Source organism: Microtus pennsylvanicus, chromosome 6 (assembly GCF_037038515.1).
Source record: "Microtus pennsylvanicus isolate mMicPen1 chromosome 6, mMicPen1.hap1, whole genome shotgun sequence".
Taxonomy (NCBI): Eukaryota; Metazoa; Chordata; class Mammalia; order Rodentia; family Cricetidae; genus Microtus; species Microtus pennsylvanicus.
In genome coordinates this window covers 27,517,753-27,537,924 of record NC_134584.1, presented here as the reverse complement: position 1 = coordinate 27,537,924, position 20,172 = coordinate 27,517,753, and the positions used below count along the sequence as shown (strand labels likewise).

General features: G+C 39.8%; 1 protein-coding gene across 1 annotated transcript in view; it reads right to left on the bottom strand.

Annotated features, from left to right (window-relative positions):
- The window catches only part of Spef2 (sperm flagellar 2), a 150,109-nt gene that overhangs the window by 8,323 nt on the left and 121,614 nt on the right, over positions 1-20,172 (bottom strand). The window contains exons 29-32 of the mRNA XM_075975903.1: positions 12,440-12,546; positions 11,606-11,788; positions 7,982-8,074; positions 4,506-4,685 (exon numbers count right to left, since the gene is read on the bottom strand). Of these exons, the coding sequence (XP_075832018.1) occupies positions 4,506-4,685; positions 7,982-8,074; positions 11,606-11,788; positions 12,440-12,546 (563 nt within the window). The remainder of the gene's footprint in view (positions 1-4,505; positions 4,686-7,981; positions 8,075-11,605; positions 11,789-12,439; positions 12,547-20,172) is intronic.

Below are 20,172 nucleotides of genomic sequence, written 5' to 3'. Positions count from 1 at the left end.
AGTTGATTTCTGAGTGACGTCTTTGCAGACTCTTGGGAGGTGGTTGCCCAGGAAGCTAGAATACATTTGCAAAGGTCTCAGGAATGGACGGGATGAATGGATAACATGATTGGGATAAAACACTATTCAGGAATGAGTGGGAGTGAGTGGCGTGGGCAACTCTTATGTTTCTGAAGTGCTTAGAGTTCATTCCATGTCTGGAACAATCAATCCCTGAAGGCCGAAGAGAGAAATGTCGCAACCTCCACAGTCATTTTTGGTTTCTGCTGCATAATAGTTTAGTTCCTAAACAATATCCTTTTGCGTCAAGAGAGCTCTTGAGAACTCTCAGATGAAGCTACTTTCCTGGGCAGGAACACCAACATGAGGTAGTGAGCGAGTCAGGGACAACAGGAATCCAGGCCATTTATTGTAGGTGGCTTTGTGCCACCCATCAGAGCAGGTACATGTTGCTATAGTAATGGCTTTGGCACAGCCTCTTACTCTTTGGTCTTTCTTACTCTGAGCAGAATTATTTGTCCCTCTCCTTGTCTCTTTGCTCCTATAGCTGAGACTCCATTTCTTAAAAACTCCCTGTCTTCTTTTCTAACTATGTTCACAAATACTGACCATTTTCTACGTGCAGCTACTTTGGAGAAACCAAGACTGACGTGATTAGACACCAAACGGGGATAATCTGGCCACAGGCATCAATGGATGGGAAAAGCTCTGCATGAATTACTACATCTCCTTTCTTCCCTCATTTCTACTCTTTCTTTTAGTCTGTGCTCAAAAGAGCAGCCAGAGGGACCGTGAGATGATCTAAGATGGGTGACTGTGCTCTTCCAACGACATCATCTCTGAAGCTGACCAGGCTCTCCCCTCAGTCCTTACTATCCAGTTCTGCTAACCCATGAAAGTGGGGAAGACAAAGGCTGAAATAAATTACCTTATGAGAAGAACCTTGTGGCAGAGAGAAAAGCAGGAAATTCTCCCGCTAAAGTGAGCTGGTACCGTCTGGAGACACTGGCACAGGTTCAAAGGTGCCTCAGAGTATCTAAAGGTAACATGTGACTCCTCACAAACTCCATGTGTGGCAGTTTGTATAACAATGCCCTTCACAGGTTCATGTAGTTGAATGCTTGATCATCAGGGAGAGGCACTACTTGAGACGAATTAGAAGGTGTGGTCTTGTTGGAGGAAGTGTACCACTAATCATGGGCTTTCAAGTTTCAAAAGCCCTAACCAGGACCAATGTCATTTCTTTTCCTGCTGCCTGAAATTTCAGATATGGAACTCAGTTACATCTGCAGCACAATTCCTGACTGCTTGTCACCATCCTTCCCGCCATACTGTTAAAGGATCAAGCCTCTGAAACTGTAAGCAAGCTCCCAATTAAATGTTATCTTTCATAAAAATTGCCTTGGTCATGGTGCCTTTTCATAGCAATACAACAGTGACCATAGCATCATGCAATTGGAGCATGTGCAGAAAGCCCATGATACACAAATGGTTCACAAAGCTATGCAAAATAAAAGACCAACCTCTTGTATAATAAACTGTTGAGTTTCAAGCTTTCTCTCCTCTATAATCAATATCCTCTCTTTAAAAGTGCACTATTTCTTAATAGATAATATTTTTTTCTGCTATGACTTGGTGTCCATGCTCAGTTCTTTGTTATGAAAACCCAGCTATCTTGGTCAATGTCCACTTCACCCAAATATCACCCAATATCATCGCTGGTATAGCTGCTTTTTTTAAACCTGTAAGGTCCATCTTCATCTTAACGCATTTGTATTTACTGTTGTCTTCTCCTAAGTGCCCCCATCTCAGGGTCTTGTCAGATTCTCTTCTTCCACACCTATAAGTGTCTCGGTTGGTTTTTTTTATCAACTTGACACAACTGTAGATATATCTAGAAAGAAGAAACCTCGATTGAGAAATGCCCCTGTAAGATCATCTGTCCACAAAATCTACAGGGAATTTTCAAATTTTTATTGTTGATTGATGTGGGAAGGCTCCAGCCCATGTGAATGATGATGCTATTTCTGGGAAGGAATCCCAGTGTATAAAAAAGCAAACTGAGGAAGCTAGGAGAAACAAGCCAGTAAGCAGCGTTCCTCCATCACCGTTGCTTTGGTTCCTGTCCTGAGTTCCTGTCCTGACTTTCCTCAGTGAAGGACTATGAACTGAGAGTTGTAAGCTGAAATGAACCACTTCTTATCTACGGTGCTATTGGTGTTTTTATTTTATTTTATATTATTTTTTCTTGTTTGGTTGATTTTGGTTTTATTATAGTAAGAATACTTCACAAAGAAGAATGTATTTATCCAAACTCTTGTACCATCCCCCATGCACTGTCATGTTTTTGTTAGTCTTTATGTTTAAAGTTACCATCTGACAGGTCTGTATTTTGCTTATTAGTTATTACCTATCACCATCCTACCAAAATGCTTTTATTCATTGCTATAACCTGGGTACAGGGGCCCCCAGGAAACACAACCGCTCACTAAACGTTTGCAGAAACAATGATACTTCTGCATTCTATTTGGGCTCATCCTGCTGAGAAGTTCAGGGTATAATTGTGCCGCACCAAGGATCAGGGCAAGACTGCATATAAACCTTAACAATAGGTTCCTGAGATCTTGAAGAATGGAGAAGCTTCCGACCCTCTGAAGTATAATGAAAGGATATCTGGAAGAGAGAAAGTCAAGACCAAAGGCAAAGAGACAGGGAGAAGGCACAATTGCCTCTTGAGACTGAGGTGCCACAGAGCCTGCACAGGTGTGGGCCCTCTGGGGTCCCAGGATGAGAATGGAAGTGTATACAAGTCCCCATCCCTAACCCAGAAGCATCTCCAATAGATGACAGCTCACAAATGAAAAATTAGTTTTTCCCCAAGGGGGTCTCACTGTGCATAGAAAAACACACTTAAGGCCAGGTGCATCCATGCCCACCAGTAGATGACCAACACAAAACGAACCTAATGGTATCTTCGGAGGCATTTTTAGTCCCACATAATATTTTGTCTGGGATTTTATTTTTTCTTCAACTTTACAGGTCCTTTGCATATATATTTTGGTTTGAGTTTTATGTTTTTATGTGACTTCTGTATATCTCTTGCATCTATATATGTAGACAAATGCTCACCACCCTCCAACATCCCACCATAGACAAGTGCCCACCACCTACAAACATCCCCAAATAGGCAAGTACCCATTGCCCACCAACATAACCCCATACAGTCCTCTGGGTCTAAGTGAAAGATGGCTTCACAGAAATTATCACCTTACCATGTGAGCAAGATGGAAAGCAGAGGGGACAGGTTGGACAGCAAATGGCAGCCACCATCTGTGATCAGGTAAATTCACTGTCCCTGGGACAGTCATTTCACTGAAACCTCAGAGAAGGCTGCAGTTCAAGATTAGTTACAAATCCAGTATTAGTTTAAAGGAAGCACAAATCTATACAGAGATATAGAGAAACCACTGTGAAAGTAACAAACACAATTCTCAGAAAAGATGACCATACCTAAGTTACTTAGGTGGAAAAATTCTGAAGTTTTCGACTCTAGCAAAGACCAATACTCCTTGCTTGTACATTTGCTATCATGTAACTGTTAAATCATTAGCTCCATATGCATTTGGAGATCCCCCTGTTATCTTATTGGGTACCTGTCTGTCCTCGCCCTAGCTTGGTTTTTACTCTCAAACTGTGGTTTCAAATGTAATAGAGCCTTTCTCTTTCCACAGGTGAAAGTTGTTAAGGGTCTTCTAGTTTGTCTCTTTTTCGACAAATCTATTAAAGAAAATAGGCATGGTTGTAATTCTGAGGGGTCTGTACAACAGCCTTCTGCGACTGTGCTCACAAAGCGTGCAGAAATCCCATCAGAATTCTGCCCCTATGAGAACAGATGGGCAACCAAAAGTCAGAAAAAGATCAAGTGGGCACCAAGGAAGCATGTTACCTTGTACCTGATGGGAGGCCTGTCAGTCTGAAAATCCCAGGGAATACACGTCGCTCAGAAATCATAGGGGAATGTACGATGGCTTCCAAACTAGCTAGAAAGTTTCTGTGCCAATTGAGGAAAATGATACCAATGTTTGTGGTTTTGAGGCTGAAATGGTGTCAAAAGTCATAATGATGAGGATAATGTCTGAAGTCAGAATTTGCTTCAGATACATACTCTAAAACACTTGGGTCAAGTTAATAATGTGTTTCCTTTTGTTTATTATTATTGACACTGCTGGCAAAACACAGTCTAGTCTGCTCCTTTTAGAGCAAACTTCAACCCCACCAAGGGAATGCTAATTTCACTACAAACGTATATGGAGGAATTTGAGTTTCCCAATTTTAATGCAATTGAGGAAGGTTTACTGGAAGACTTGGTACGGGTAAAACCAAGGAGACCTGGGAAAATATGATGAAGAAATGAAGCAAGTTCCTATTATCATGCGTTTTGATTCTTCTGGTGTCCTCGCTTCCACCCAGAATCCAGAGCAAGTATATTGGTGCCATGTAGTTACCTTGTCTGCGATCAGCATAGGAGTTTCAACCTGCCGGAAGATGTGAGTTCCCACAGCCACACTGAGGGCCCGGTAGACCCCTTCCATAGTGTCCGGATGGCACGCAAAATACAGCAACATCTGAGTGTAGTCAAGCTGGGGTGGATCTTTCTCACAGTCAGCAAACAGCCTAAAGAAGAACTGTTACACAGACACAGTTTTTAACTGGAGAGAAAACAGATTGAGTATGGTAGTGAAGAGGCAGACGGGGTAATGATGAACAGAGAATCCCGGTAAGTCAGAGCTAGATTTACTGAAGTGTGTGACGGCAAGTGGATATTATATCAGGCCACTCACTAACTCCGTAACGATTGCTACAAGATGCAAAGTAACACTAATTAGTTGCTTCAGCCATTCAACAAATGCTTATTGAGTACCTTAAGGAACTAGGCATGGGTTTTGTAAGTCTTTAAAAACAGTAAGATACCAGCTCATGAGGAGCTAATTTTGCTATGGAACAGTGTCTGCTGGACATGACACGGTGCACTCCTGATCTCACTGCATCTGTGGTTCCCTGCACAAGAGCTATGCATGCGTGGGCTCATCAACATGTCACCCTAGAAGGGAGGAGTAAGGCCTCATGAGTCCTTCTCTGAAGGGCTTATTGACAGTTAACCTGTTGACGGTGACAGGGGAAGTATGTCTGTTCCTTCCGTGGTATAATTATGCAAATTGTCCATGGTCCAGTAAATACCCTTCCACCCATGCTCATGTAGACAAGCTTATTTAAATTCAGTGGGTTGTATATTCAAAAAAGACTTCAAAATAGGAGGTAAGAAGCTGACTCATTGGAAAAGAAAAGGGATTCAGTAGGGAGAAGAGAGGAAAAGGTGATAAGGTAGTAAGGGATGCAAAGGCTAATATTCATTACAGTTATATATGTATATATATAAATGAAACTATCAAAGAGTAAAATGTTACATAAACACAAACAATAGGCCCATAGTATGGATTAAAGTAATATTGTAGGGACCTCACAGTTTAGGACCAGTTACATTTTATGAACATTGAGATGTTAAGGGTGGTGCTGAGAATACCCAAGGATGCTAGCGTGTGTGTGTGTGTGTGTGTGTGTGTGTGTGTGTGTGTGTGTGAAAACAGCACCAAGATGATCTTTTCTGTCTTGTGGACACCACACAGCATGTGTACATGTCTTCACTCACCTACGCTGTTAGCCATCTTCGCCCATGTGGATATATATCTCTTTCTGATTCCACAGTCTCTTTTCCTCCATGAATTTTCTACCAGGATGTTAGAGTTACACCTTCCTTTGTTCCTAAAGTTATAGGAACATGTTCTATGTTTCTAAGTGCTGAATAAAAAACTACAAATACTGTCTGGGATTGATATGTCTAAAAACTTGTAGCTTTCACGAAAACTATTTTTCATGTGACATGATGGTCAAGCAGCAGCATCCCTCCCAAGTACCAAGGAGCCTGCTCATATCACTGAGAGACGTGTTCATACAGGCATGTGGAAACCACCTTCCCGGGGCTTTGTACGAGAGACAAATGTGTGGCACATGCCTTGAATCCTAGCACTCAGGATGAAGAGGCAGGCAGATATCTGTGAGTTCAAAATCACTCTTGTGTTCACAGCAAGTTCCAGGCCAGCTAGTCTACACATAATAATAGCTTTGTCCCCATAAAGGAAACGATTCATAGGATAATTTATCTCAATCCTCCAGTCTCACATTAAAAGCATCAACAAACAACTATTAACCCTGATGGTCAAGCACATATCTTGGACCTTGTCAGTAACTACATGGCTCCTCCTTCAACTTCTCTCCTGCTATCATCATGTAGCAGAAATGCTTAGGGAAAAAAAAAGAGTTGAATTACAGGTAATTAAGGAATGCTGAGAGTGGGAGAAATAGTCTACCCCAGGAAAGAGTACACTAATTGCTTATTCAAAACCAAATGGCCAGCCCTGAAAACCTGAAAACATATATTATGCAAACTGTTTATATATATATACATATATATAACAACAATTAATGAAAAAAGAGGCTATGAATTTGAAAGAGATGAAGGAGAGGTGTATGGGAGTGTTTGGAAAGAGGAAAGGGAAAATGGTATAATTATGATATCAAAAGTAAAAAAAAATTTAAAAATTGAGTCCAATTGAAGGGAATTGCTTAATTAAATGTTAGAAAGGAGTTATGTCCAATTTTGTACTGTAATTTTGAGCTTATGACTAACTAGAAATTGAACCATCAATATATTATAATGAATTTGGTGTGATGTCTAAGTCTACAATTCAGATTTTCTACTATATTACTGAATGTGGCTACCCTTGAATTTATTTTTAGGTAAATACTTATCATTTATATAGAAGTCAGAGTGGCCTTCAGATTTTGAGGTTTTGCATCTATGCGGCCTCAGAAATTGCAGTAAATTTTAGTGCTATTATTGATGTCATACTGAGGGCAGCAAGTTACTTATGGATATAGGCAACATTGTACATCTCGCCATGTTTAACATAATCAAAGAAAGTGGATAAAGAAAATACTTGTGAAATGATAGAATCTTTTCCCTCAATTTTAGAATTGGAAGAATGCTTATGAGTTTTAAAATTGGGAGAATGGCTTATTATGATAGTTGGGAAACAAAACAAAAAAAACAACTGAAATCCAAGCAAGTCCATGGAAAGTTTTCGATAATCACATGGCTAATAGAAAATTTTGGCCCCATTGAATTTCTCTACAGGGAATGGTTCTCTCAATCAGTATCAAAGCTTTGGCTTTGGGGAAACAACAAAAGGATATAAGAAGCAAGGGCAGAATTGGGAAAATTCCTTAACTCAGGTAGAAGAACAGGAAGAAAATGACTACTGTCACATACTCACCTACTGCATAAAAAAAAATGATCTGATTAATGTAATGAGCCGGACAGGATCGCCATTACAAGATGGCGCCGACATCCTGTCTTGTTGGAAATAAACAACTCCATATTTGGCTATACCTTTGAGAGCTGCGAGTCCCCCGCTTCCTGCATGCGCGGTGGATGAGGAACCTTGAGCCTATCCCGATGCGGTCTGGTGTCAGCTGTTGGTGGCAGCCAATCACAGGGCGACCCGTGTGCCAATTCCCTATTTAAGCGGCTGCCTAAGTGCCCTCCTCCTCTTCGCTTTATGCTCTCTCTCGCTTTCCCCTCCTTCCCTTCCTGCTGTCTCTCCCCTTCGCTTCCTGCCCTTCCCTTCCTGCCCCTCTCGTTTCCTGCTCCCCATCAATCAAGGGCACTCCAGTAAAGCGTATTCTGAGTAGAATCCTGATGTGGTGGTTATTCTTTCTTGCCGGTCGAGAGGTCCGCCACAGATTAACATCGGTGTGATGGTTTCCATCTGTAAGCCCTGTGCTTGGAAGGCTGAATTTGAGTTACAGAATGATAATCATCTCAAAAATCAATAATAACAACAAAAAGAATCTTACTGGTTACCTCTATAAGATGTTCCTGCCTGTTGAAGGGCAATGGTTCAAGGGGATTTTCTGGAATTTTAACATCTTCATCTCCTGTAAACCACAATCCAGCCTACAAACAAAGAAAAATATTTACATATAATGAAAATCCTTAACATATTGTGCAAAGATGTAATCGTTCCTCTTAAAGCCAAAATGTGAAACAGTATTGTTCTACTCTCTACCCAGTGATCTCCAAAATATAGGCTAGAGAAGACACAGAGAGTCTGGAGAAAAACAATAAATGCATTTGCATTTATTTTAATTTCATCCTTTTGCCATTTTTATTTTCATATATGATAAAGTATTTGTTAGTGCTATCATACCAACATATATTACACAAATAAAAGTCAACATAGTACGGGTTCTAGCTATGTTTTAGTGTTTGGAGTGTGACAATCACTTGGAAGTTATGACCTCATCTTAAGTTCTTGCTGACTACACTTTGGAGGGGTCTTTTTGTTGATAACAGTAGCCTTCACTTCCCATATCCTGGTCATACCTTCAAACTGTCTTCCTATTCCCATTTGGGAATGCCTCCACCATTTTTCCTTTTGTTCCAGTTTCACTGCTACTATTATATAGCCGTATGACCTCTGCCATGTGGCAGCCACTCAGCTTTTTTGGTTTTGTTTCCAGTCTCCCTCTTACTTGTTTCAGCCTTTTTTTATGTGACCCCATTGAGTTGCTCAGACCTTCAATGTTGCTACGCCAGTCTCTTCTCAGCTTCAGTGTCTGATCTTAGTCTTTAGATCAGATTGCCCTTTGTGTCTAAGGTGACTTCTATCCTCCTTTTCACTCATGAAAATCAATACTTCTTTCTAGACCAGGGTTAGATCACACCACCGCGGAGAAGATCCTCTAATCCATCTCCTTTAAGCATGACCCTGACCTGACTATACCTCAACCTTCTTCCACTTTGACATTCATGTCTGCCACTTAACACCATACAACAAGTGTTGAGTTGCTAGAGTATATATTGAGAAACTTGAATTTTATATCTAATAAACTCTTCACACACACACCCACACCCACACCCACACACACACACACATGCACACTTGCACCAAGAATTACTAAGTTGTCTATACTCCAAGCTTTCTTTTCTTTCTTCCAAGAATTGATTGCACTTTCTGGAATAGTTAATGGTAACCATGGGTTTCCTGTATATGTGAAGCATGGGTTTCTTTCTATGCTGAAAAGGAGATACTTCTACAACTAACAGAAATAAAAAATACTGTACCTAACAGGAAAATATACTTGATTATATGATTAGTAAGTTACTCTGTGGCGAAAATATCAATGAACTTAAAGACACAGCAACAAAATCTATACAAAAATAACTCAAAATTCTCAACCATAAAATTTTAGTGGTGTGAAATTTTAAGTTTTAAGCTACTGAGTCTGAATGTGGTTAAACTGAGAAGCAACATTCAGTTAACTGTACTGCTTTACTGGATTAATAGATGCTATTTCTCTTTAAAATATGAAAATGTTCTTGACACTGTTATACTAACACTTGACTAAAGAATTTATACTATTGGCGTTTCCTTAGAGAAGTTGTACTGTGTTTAATTTGGTCCTAGAACATCTGAATGACTGAGCTCGTGGCAATTATATGTTCTCACTGGTAAAAAGATGAGTTGATGCTTCAAAAGTATATAATTCTACATTTTGTACATTTCCACACTATATAATTCTATAGTCGGATTAAACCTCTACATAGGACAGTTCGTGATAGTGACAACAGGACCCGAAGCAAAAGACAAATAAGACTTTATGTTCATTACCCAGCCACAGAACATTGTCTGAACAACTTCCATTTTAGAAGCTTCAGAAATTGGCATGAATTTTAATGGCTGTTGTGGTGAATTTGCAAGTAGTCAAAGGAGAGAGGCAGACAAACAGAAATCACAGCAGACAGCTTTTTCTTCCTAGAAAAGTTGATTTCAGTACCACAGTTATGTTATTTTACTGCTCTAATGTGACATATTCAATCGATGACATAAAAATTTCCTCTAGAAACGGTTTTGACTTTTCCCCCATGAAAGAGCTTGCTTTCTTTCTTTCTTTCTTTCTTTCTTTCTTTCTTTCTTTCTTTCTTTCTTTCTTTCTTTCTTTTTTCTTGTGAGCCAGCTAATGTTTGAAGTCTGAAAAAGGCATGCAGTGAAGTCAAGTGCACAGTCAGAGTCCTGGGCTATCCGGGAGTAAGAAGGAAAGGGATTCATGCCAACAGACGGTTCTAGTTTGAATCAGTGTTTTGGAAAATGTTGCCAGCAACATTTGTTCCCTTATTTGTAAAAGGAAGATGTTCAATTTGATAACCTGTGTCAATCAACAACTAAGGTTTCCACAAATGTCTGATTCTTAAAACTCTTAAGCTCTCTGGGCACAGTATAGGTTTTGCTCCACGGCTTTCATTTTGCAAAGAAAGTCATCATAACAAATTGCAAGCAGGTGCGACATTCCTAATTTGGTGTTTGAGAAGTACATACATCAGAGCTCAATTAGCAAAACTAGCATCTTGATCAGCCATTAGGGATCAAGTGTTTCATCATTTGGTTCAGTGTCTGAGCGCAGGAACCTCTAGACTACCCAAATGAAAAGGATGCCACCTATTAATCTAAACAAGACAAGACCACCCCTACAGATCATTACCCTGGTTTAAAGTTAAGGCCTTACAAATGACTCCTTTCTTTGCTGTCTCTAGTGATATGGACTAGGAACAAGTCACACTCAGTTAGTAGAGACAAAGCAAGTAGTTCAGGCACCTGTGTCATTTATAGAATTCCATCACTAATCACAACATTCAAATTTTCAAAAACTGGAGTAGATGTTCATATATCTGACTTGATGGCTAGAAGGATATCTATCTATCTATCTATCTCCATTTATCATCCTAATGACCAATTATTTTCTTCAATAATTTGTAATTTGGTTTCTGTATTAAAAATTCTAGCAATAATGCTCTATAACAAGCCACCATTACATTCCACCCACTAATTTGAGTGAGCAGGTATTGTGTTCTGGGTCACCCATCACTTTTTTTTAGGCGATTTCACCCATCCAAGTTTTCAACCTCCACATCTAGGGCAGTGACTTAGAACTGCCTCTTGACCTGAATACATCTGCTTGTTTATCTATAGACATTTTAAATGGAACAGAGGAACCTCTGTCAAAAGAAGTTCCATCATCCACTAATCCTCTCATTCCAAAGGAAAAGTACAAAACCCCCTTCAGCCATCACTGCTCTTGCTACTCCTTGGAGTTTAGGGGACTGGACAGTTGGACACTTTAAAGGCCTGCATGTGGTTTTGATATACACCTATGGGCAACTAACTACTGGCTGAGAACTCATAAGAAGGATAATGAAGGCTTTGTTACTATATTAAGGATCCTTAGTTACCCAGGACATATTGGCTTTATTTTTCTTTTTCTGTTGCTTTCCCTGAGGATAGAAGCCAAATTCCTGCCTAGAACTTTGACTCTGTTTGTGCTGGCTACATATGAGCTTCTAAGGAACACAGCAGCAACCTGAAATGTGATGTGTCATCAGTGAGCTGGGCCCTTGTTAGGACAAAGGGTTCTGGCATTACTGGTCTACCTGCTTATATTGTTCGAAAGTGATGGTGCCTGTCTGTGCTTCGTCCAGGGCCTTAAACCTCTGCAGAGTCTCCAAAAGCTCCTCCTCCAGGGGGATGGGCCATGGCATTGCTGTGACCATCAAGAACTTCCTCCAGTCCACGAACTCTGAGTTTACTGTTAATAAAGAAGTTATCTCCTGCAACTGAAAGAACACAGGAATATCTCACTGGAGTGTTTGTGGGAATAACTTGAAGCTCCTCCCACTAAGGCTTTCAGAGCTTGGTTCCAAGGGAAGAGGGATTTTGCATTGGCAGGCAGAGCCATTTCTGGCTTGGCTCTACTTTCATTTTCTGTTCTAACAATTGATCCACATCAGTCAATAACTAGAAAGGATTTTATTTATTTTTGCTCTCTTGACATTTATGGTTTTTGTTTACTATTACTGATCCAATTCACTTATGGGATTTCTGTTAACCTGTGTCTTCACCAGTGGAAGGTTAAAGACAGGGACTATCACAAACAAACACGGCAGTGCACTGTAACTATTGTATTTCCTAGGGCATCTATGAGACTACGGTGGGAAACAAGGACTCTCAAAATCATCTACTGCTTCTAGCTAAGACAATTGCAAGCTAAGCTGATGGGAATTTGGTTGACTCTCTCAGTTCCTGAAATGTGTCGTGTTTGGTCATCAATAATCTGTCTTACTTTCAAGTTCCTTCACTCATTTAAATTTTATAGACTTCTTGCTAGTGCCACCAACTGGGTTAGTATTACTTAGTTTAGAACTACTGACAGATCAAGTGAAGCCAGCACTAAAGGCTTTTAGAGCCTAAGCAAAGCAGATGCTTACATCAGGTTGGGTGAGGTGCATCCAGCTGCTCGGGAAGTTATTCGTTCCGAGGTTCAGGGTCACCAAATCAAGCAGAATGTCAGTGAACGCCTTATTTCCTATGATGCCTACAACACAAGGAAACATTTGTTGAATTTCTTAATTATTTATAGCACTGCAACTTGTACTTTAGAAAGAGGCTACTTTAAAAACATTTTTAAAAATCCTGATGCACTTGTTATCTCTCCTCTGTGTTCCAGGAAAACAAACAAACATTCCTGGTTGAGAAAACATTAAAATTGCATAATCCTTAGACTAAAATCTTCCTTGATGTTTTGGTCCAAGTGGCTCGAATTTTTAAGAGCCATGATAACTTTTGCTATCTCCAGCAGAACACAGAGGTAAAAGAGTTCGTTTTTCAAATGCATGCAAACGAGATGGCACAACAAAGGTAGCACCCATTTCTCAGTTTGTCCTCCAGGTAGCAATTGCTTGCTTTCTAACTGCAGGAAGGTTTGGATGGCTATTGAATGAGTTCAATGAGATTACAGGTTCTAATTAACTCTAAAATACTACTAAATATCCAACTGCCTTGCTCCTGTCCACTAATCTACTTTAGTATATCTACAAGACACAGCTTCTTAGAGCTTACTCCAAGTTGCATGCACATGCATTAAAAATAGAGAAACAAAACAAATAAATGCAAACAACAACAAAAACATTTGGATAACACACAGAGCCAAGGTACCTTCTAGAATTATGGGAGACCAGTTATATACATCCAAGTATTTGTCAGATACACTGTATAGAGCTATTGTTTTTTCAGCAGTAACAAAGGTGAATTAGACATAGCATTCTAATGTTTCCTTTTATGTCTGAGTTTTTATCATATCACTGAGTCCACATGAACCACACTGCTTCTTCCAACCCCTAGGAAAATGCAGTTATCCCTTTGAAATGTCGATGTTTCAAACCACATGTATTTTTGTAAGACTTGTAAGGCAATACGATGATTAGCAGGAGTTCACTCTTATTCTTTTGGTATAATTAAACATCCACAGGTAATTCAGAGATGAACTTTATATTATTTTGATTTCACAGAAGCATCTAATATTAGTCATGAGAACATTTTCCAGGGTAAAATGTTTCCCTGGAAATAAAAGTTTATATGATGCCACGCTGAGTTTCATATATTATAAATAAATCAAACATGTTCTTTAAGATGGAACCACAAATAAAATCTATTAAAACTGCCAAGAGAAGCAAAGCGCTTAAAATTCTAGCCATTGTATAATATGTTCTCATGGCGACATTAGGAAACAAAATGTTGCAAAATTTGCTATTTTCGGTTCACATAGGATTTGTTCATATGGGCATCTTAGTGTAAAGTGTGAAAGCCTTCTTAACATTTGACCTTGTTACTCAGCTGTCCAAGGCATTTAGGCATACTATCCTTTCAGACACCGTCGATAACAGTTTCAGTGATAACATTTGTTCAGAGATAAATTTAAAAAGAATTCCATCAGTTTGGCATGGTGAGTTACTCAAGGCAACTAGACTTTAGAAGTATCCAGGAACCAGAGTCAGTTGTCCGGCAAGGCTGAGCAAGCGAAGAGCATCAGTCTACTCAGCCTTCCAGAAAATGCTCAGAAAGGTGACGTTGAAACGCTGCTTAGGAGTCCCAGCCTTCACCCCAGGAATTGAAATCAAACCATGCAAACACAGAATAGAAACAAAACAAAAGGGATTTTTTTTTTTTTTTTTTGCTTTTGCTTTGTATCACTTTGTGTATTTGGAAAATGCCGAGTGTCTTTTGCCTCTGAGGTGAAGACTGGCTGCTACTTTACTTTAAATACTTTTAAAGGTTATTTCTTTAGATTTGTTGTGATCAGTAACAAAGCCAACGTAAGCAGCATCACTCATCTCTTTCATCTTGGCTTTCTGAGATTGAGGAGCTGTCCAGATCAGGTCCCACATGAGCAGCTGAGGATTGTGTTCTTGTAGTCCACAAATGGATAGCTTTCCTAGGGTCAAAGCTGCTGATGTCTGGAGAGTTCAGCTGAATGACGAGGATGTCTGTCAAGCTCTCAGCCTTGGTTTTCTCATCCATGTGTGAGTGAGAGCGTTTTATTTGACTACATCCACGTTCTGGTTCTGCTGAACTTGCAGGGAGGGCCAGAATTAAGTCAACGAGCATGAGGATATTTGGATATTTATGTGAGTAAATGGAGTTTACAAAATCCCAGGTCAGCTTCCGAACGTTCTGAAATCTAGGAGGCAAGAGAAAGGGCAGGAAAGATTGAGAGACCTAGCCTTTACTCAGCTACTGATACATGTCACTTTCTTCAGTTTGCTTCCTATTCACCTGGCATATATCTCTAATTTTAACATGCTCCACTCGGTATCTACTTCGTCAGTTTTCACATTGGCAGCTTCTAGAACTGGTTCATAATGTGAGATCAGAATGGATATCTCTTTTTCTCCAAATTCTGCAATCGATACAGATAAACAAAAATATCACATACCCAAAATAACATCATGCATTCGACAGAACAGTGAGTTCAGAGTACTGGTGTCTATGAGTTACCTTGATTTATCTTTGCGGGCCACAGTTTAAAGCTTCCAATCATGGTTGCTCTCACCACATCTAGGCTGGCATCTCTGAAACAGTCTTGCAGCCTCTTGATAAGATGTGTTAAAACCACCTTTCTCACGGTAGAGATGTTTTCCTTCCCCTGGAGGTAGTTACCATGAAAGTGTGTGGCTGAATCCACCCTGCGTTCTTTTGGCCCTGGTCTGGAAGAAGATCACCCAAGTAAAGAATTAAATGGATACCCACCAGGAAAAGAATTCCCCTTGTCAAACTTTCTTCCTTGACAGACCCTCAGATGGTCTCAACCTGTCACCTTGATTGATAGATCTGGAGCATTTTCAGTGTTGACTCCAAGGTAGTAAATATATCTGCAATTGAAGAATTTCTGTCCTGACTGGCATGGGACAGAACGCTAAGGACACTAATGATGTCCATCAAGAAGTGAGCAAATTTGATGATATCAGCTTGGAGAAGAAGATCTAGAAGTTCATTGGCTTTCTGTTGGTCAGTATCATTTTTGCCTTCATCTGCCTGTAATACAAGTTTGGAATGATATGCTAGATATTTCTCCATCTCAAAAACCTTATTCCAAAGAATTCTGGAGGATTACTTTTTGATGTTCCAGAAAATCATATTTCAAAATTACTTACTGAATGCAGTTGCTGAACAATTGCTGGGTATCCTTTTAGAAAGTTCTGTAGGGCAGCCTGTAGTTCATGAAGCCACTGCCTGCCTCTGATTTGAGAAGGCATCACAGGTCGAAGGTGGAGGTCTCTGAAGGCAGTTATGAGAGAATTCCTCAGACGTGGAGAGTGGCGGAAGAAGTGGTAAATATTGGTAAGGAGGCCCGTGAGGTCGTGGTACAGAGGGACACTCTGGAACACTGTTTTATAAGCCATTTCTAGGTGATGTGCAAAGCAATACACACTTTGCACACATGGCTGTATTTCTCTCAAAAGCAGGGCCACTCGGTTCTCTCCCTCCATTCCAGGGGAATCACTGCTTCCAAAACCAACTAACTTTTTTGCCCAGTCATGGCTTGACAGCCTAAGTTTAAGATTCATCTCTAGAGTTTTCTCAATAACAGTTTTTATTGTCAAGGGGTCCTTCTGTTCTACTGACTGTACCCCAACAATCTGACATTGCACTTTTCCTGCGTGTGCAAATTGAACATAGACCATTGTGACTTCTTTGGTTAAACTGTCTATACTTCTATCACTGATGACTGAGAAAAATTTACTTTTTTCTAGTTTTTCTCTTAGATTTTTTCTTTCGACTTCAGCAATGTAATGTGTGAATGTTCTTGCTGATTTATTAGTTCTGAAGACTGGGCCTATGTCGACACCCTTCATATCATCCAGCTTACACATCCAAAGAAAGTCTTTGAGGGGACGTCCAGTCTTCGCTAGGGCATGGCATGATCTAAACAGGTTCTCTACTCTCCCAAGAGTAACTTTGCTCATGGTCCTTACCACTATCTCAGTGGCAGCTCTGTTCACTGGAGAACCACTTGTCGCTTCCATCAGAGATGCCTTGGCATGGGCTTCACTGAGGTGGTGGGCACTGAGAAATTCAGCCCTGAAGTTGTCTGTGCCGTAGAAAAAACTCACTTGACTTCCCTCCGACTTCACCCCATGCTTACGACACAGGGCACAGAACATAATGTTTAATAGCTCATCGTATACAAGCCAAGGGTACTTTTTGAGCCAGATTTTCAAAAACTGATTGTTTCTTTCTGGTAGGTAGTAGTCAAGTTTTCGTGTCTTTTTCTGCTTTCTGGTGACTTTAGTCACAGCATCTGAAGAGTCTTTGCCTTTAAAAAAACCTCTACATGGTTATTGAAGAACTCCTCCCACCTATATCTGCCTCTTAAATACATATACTCTTCTCATTCAATATATATATATACATAATATAAATGTATATGTATATATATTTTTATGTACACATGCAGTTGGTGTTGCTCTTGTGCATATGAGTACAGGGCTAATCATTATGTCTTGAGCAGTCTACTTCTTAGGCGGCTTGACCTGAAGAAAACATATTCTCCTTTTCAGTAGCCACAGACTGTCTGTAGCTCCTCAGCTAGGAGCAGAGCCTTTTGAGCCCTTCCCCATCTATGCCGCAGTGTTGGCTGCTGTGGTCTTGTGCAGGCCATGTTTAGGCAATCAACAGCAAAATAATGACCATGAACATTACTGCAATTGGTGAGACACCAACACTATGACTATGTGTTTAGCATAGATCTAGAAATAAACATACAGCATGCATATTCTTTTCAGCTGGGTGTTGTTTGTTTATAATTTGATCAAACTTAGACCACAACTAACTTTGAATCATCGAAAATCCCACATCTCATATCCAGCTCTGTACCCTCTGTCTAAATGACAGCAGTTATCCGTGTGTGCATTATCTCCAGCTGAGTGTGTTCAGAGCACTCCTCTGATAAAGACCCACCAGCTGTTCTCCAGCAGTTTTCACACAGCTGGGGGAGGAAATACCAGCCACTCCCTCGACAGCTCATTGAACATCCATCCTCCTATACTCTTTGCTATACATTTTCTAAAGTTTGTTCTTCTAAATTCACACATCTTCTAGATCCTTGTCACCAAATCACTCAACACTTCCCTTAGATTTGCTAATCTTTTTCTCTACATATTTTGTTCTTGGACCTGCCGTAATCATTACACACCAATTCTTTGCTTTGCACTCATGGGCATTTTCCTAGATTTCATATTCTGTCTCATAATTAACCTACTGCTTTATATTATATTTTTCTTTGTCTTTTCAAGTCAGATTCTAAACTCTACCATAGCAGATAGTTTTTTTCTAATTATGTTTTTAAAAATTTTTAGCTATTACTTACTTTCCTCTTTCCCTATCCATTCTCTTGTGGTGGGTTGAATAAGAATGACCCTATAAGCTCTTACATTTGAGAGCTCAGTCATCAGTGAGTAGCCCTACTTGAGAAGGATTTGGAGATGAGGCTTTGTTTAGAGGAAGTTTGTCATTGGGAGTGGGCTTTGAGGTTTCAAAGGCCCAAGCCAAGCCCAGTATCACTCTCTTTCTGCGACCTAAGAATCCAGATGAAGAACTCTTAACTATTTCTCTAGAACCATGTCTGCCTGACTGACACCAGGCTCCCTGCCATGTTGAAAATGAACTAAATCTATTAAATTTTAAGCAAACCCCAGTTAAATGCTTTCTTTTATAAGTGTTGCCATGGACATACATATTGTTGTCTCTTCACAACAATAGAACAGTGATCAAAACATCAATCTTGCTGTTTCATTATTGTCTGAAAATGGTCTTCCCCTATTTATTATACTCATAAAAAAGATAAATTTTATCTGTGGACATACTTTTATTCCAATGTTTCTAGAGTTTATATATTGAGATATAAGTGTGTCAGGTTGTAAAATACCATTTGCTATTTAGTTTTAAATTCTTAGCCAGGAATGTCATCTTTGACTTGGAGGATATATTGAAAAATGTGTTATGATATTCACCATAATTACTTGGATCCCTTTAGAAATAAATTATTAATGACTTACAATCTTCAAAAGTTCACTTTTATATTCTGGCTTTGTGGGAGCCTAGTCAGTTTAGATGCTCACCTTCCTAGACCTAGATGGAGGGGGGAGGACCTTGGACATTCCACAGGGCAGGGAACCCTGACTGCTCTTCAGACTGGAGAGGGAGGGGGAGAGGAGTGGAGGGAGGGGGAGAGGAGTGGGAGGAGGGGGAGGGAAATGGGAGGCTGGGAGGAGGTGGAAATTTTTTTCAATAAAAAATAAATAAATAAAAAAGTTCACTTTTAACTACTCAAATGCCTCTAAGTGGTTTTGTTAGTTCACTAATCATATAGTTTCATCTCAGTCACCATTATTTTGTATGTAAATATATAGCATGGACAAAATGAACAGCTACTCCAACTTCAAAAGGAAATCATGTGATAAAAGGGCATTGTGGAGGTTGGGGCAATGGCACTTAACTGAAGGGCCTATAGTTTGCTCCCAATATCCACAAGGTGGCTCACCACTGTGACCATAGTTCCAGGGCTTCTGAGGCTTGCCTCTGATCTCCACTAGCACCAGGAATGTCCATGATGTATTTACACATATTTCATGAAGGCATTCACACACACACACACACACACACACACACACACACACACACACACACAATTATAAAATTAAAATACATTGTAAAATTCATTCAAGGGAAAGAGGATAGACTCTGTCTTGCTAGAAGTAACAGGATTTCGGAGTTGGCTTCTGACAAAGTTGGAATTTTGGTATTTTCTAGTGTCCACATTAATCTTGTCCAAATATTGCCATCATGTCTGTCCTTAGACACATTGTGTGTTTATATGCATTGGATAGATAAAGATTTCCCAAGCTATTTGATGAGCTGACACATGCCAGTGCTTGTGTTCATACAAGCACACATATGTACACCTTGATACCCATTGGTCTTGACAAGGAAACCATATAGAGTGAGTTATCATTGTTGCTTTCAATGATATTTTCTATGGATTTCTGGAAATACTGGGACTAATTTTCAAAAAGTGAGACTGAGTTTATGTTAAAACCCATGGAGTGTCTCTACAGAAAAAGGATACTTTCCTAATAATTAGGACATTTGGAGAAGTAAAATAAACCTGTTTTGAAAGACAACTTTGTTCACACATAAGATGAACAAACTTTCAATTAGCAGAGTCCAAAATTTATATGGCCATAAACATACTGCTTAACAGCTCTGTGATGGAGTGTTTGGTTCTGGTGATTATAGATGATGATCCTACACACATATCAGTCTGAATTTACATAGGATACTAACTGGTGGGACTCACTGCAGAAGGCATAGACCTGTCATGATCAAATAGGAAGGCATTCAAAAATTTATGTGAATAAAATAACGTAAGCATTCAGGTGACCAAATAAATTAGGCAAGTATCTTTCAGTAACTCATTTGTTCTGATCCAGATCTACGAGGCACTAAAGGAAAAGGCAGTTCTAAGAGGGACATACTTCACTTCCTAGTATCCCCTTCCTGGATAGATAGAAACACAAACTCAGCATCCCCAATACATCTCTACTTAGAAATATGAACAAAGATTACCTTCCATGTGTCAAATGGAGTCAAAGGAGGAGGAAGA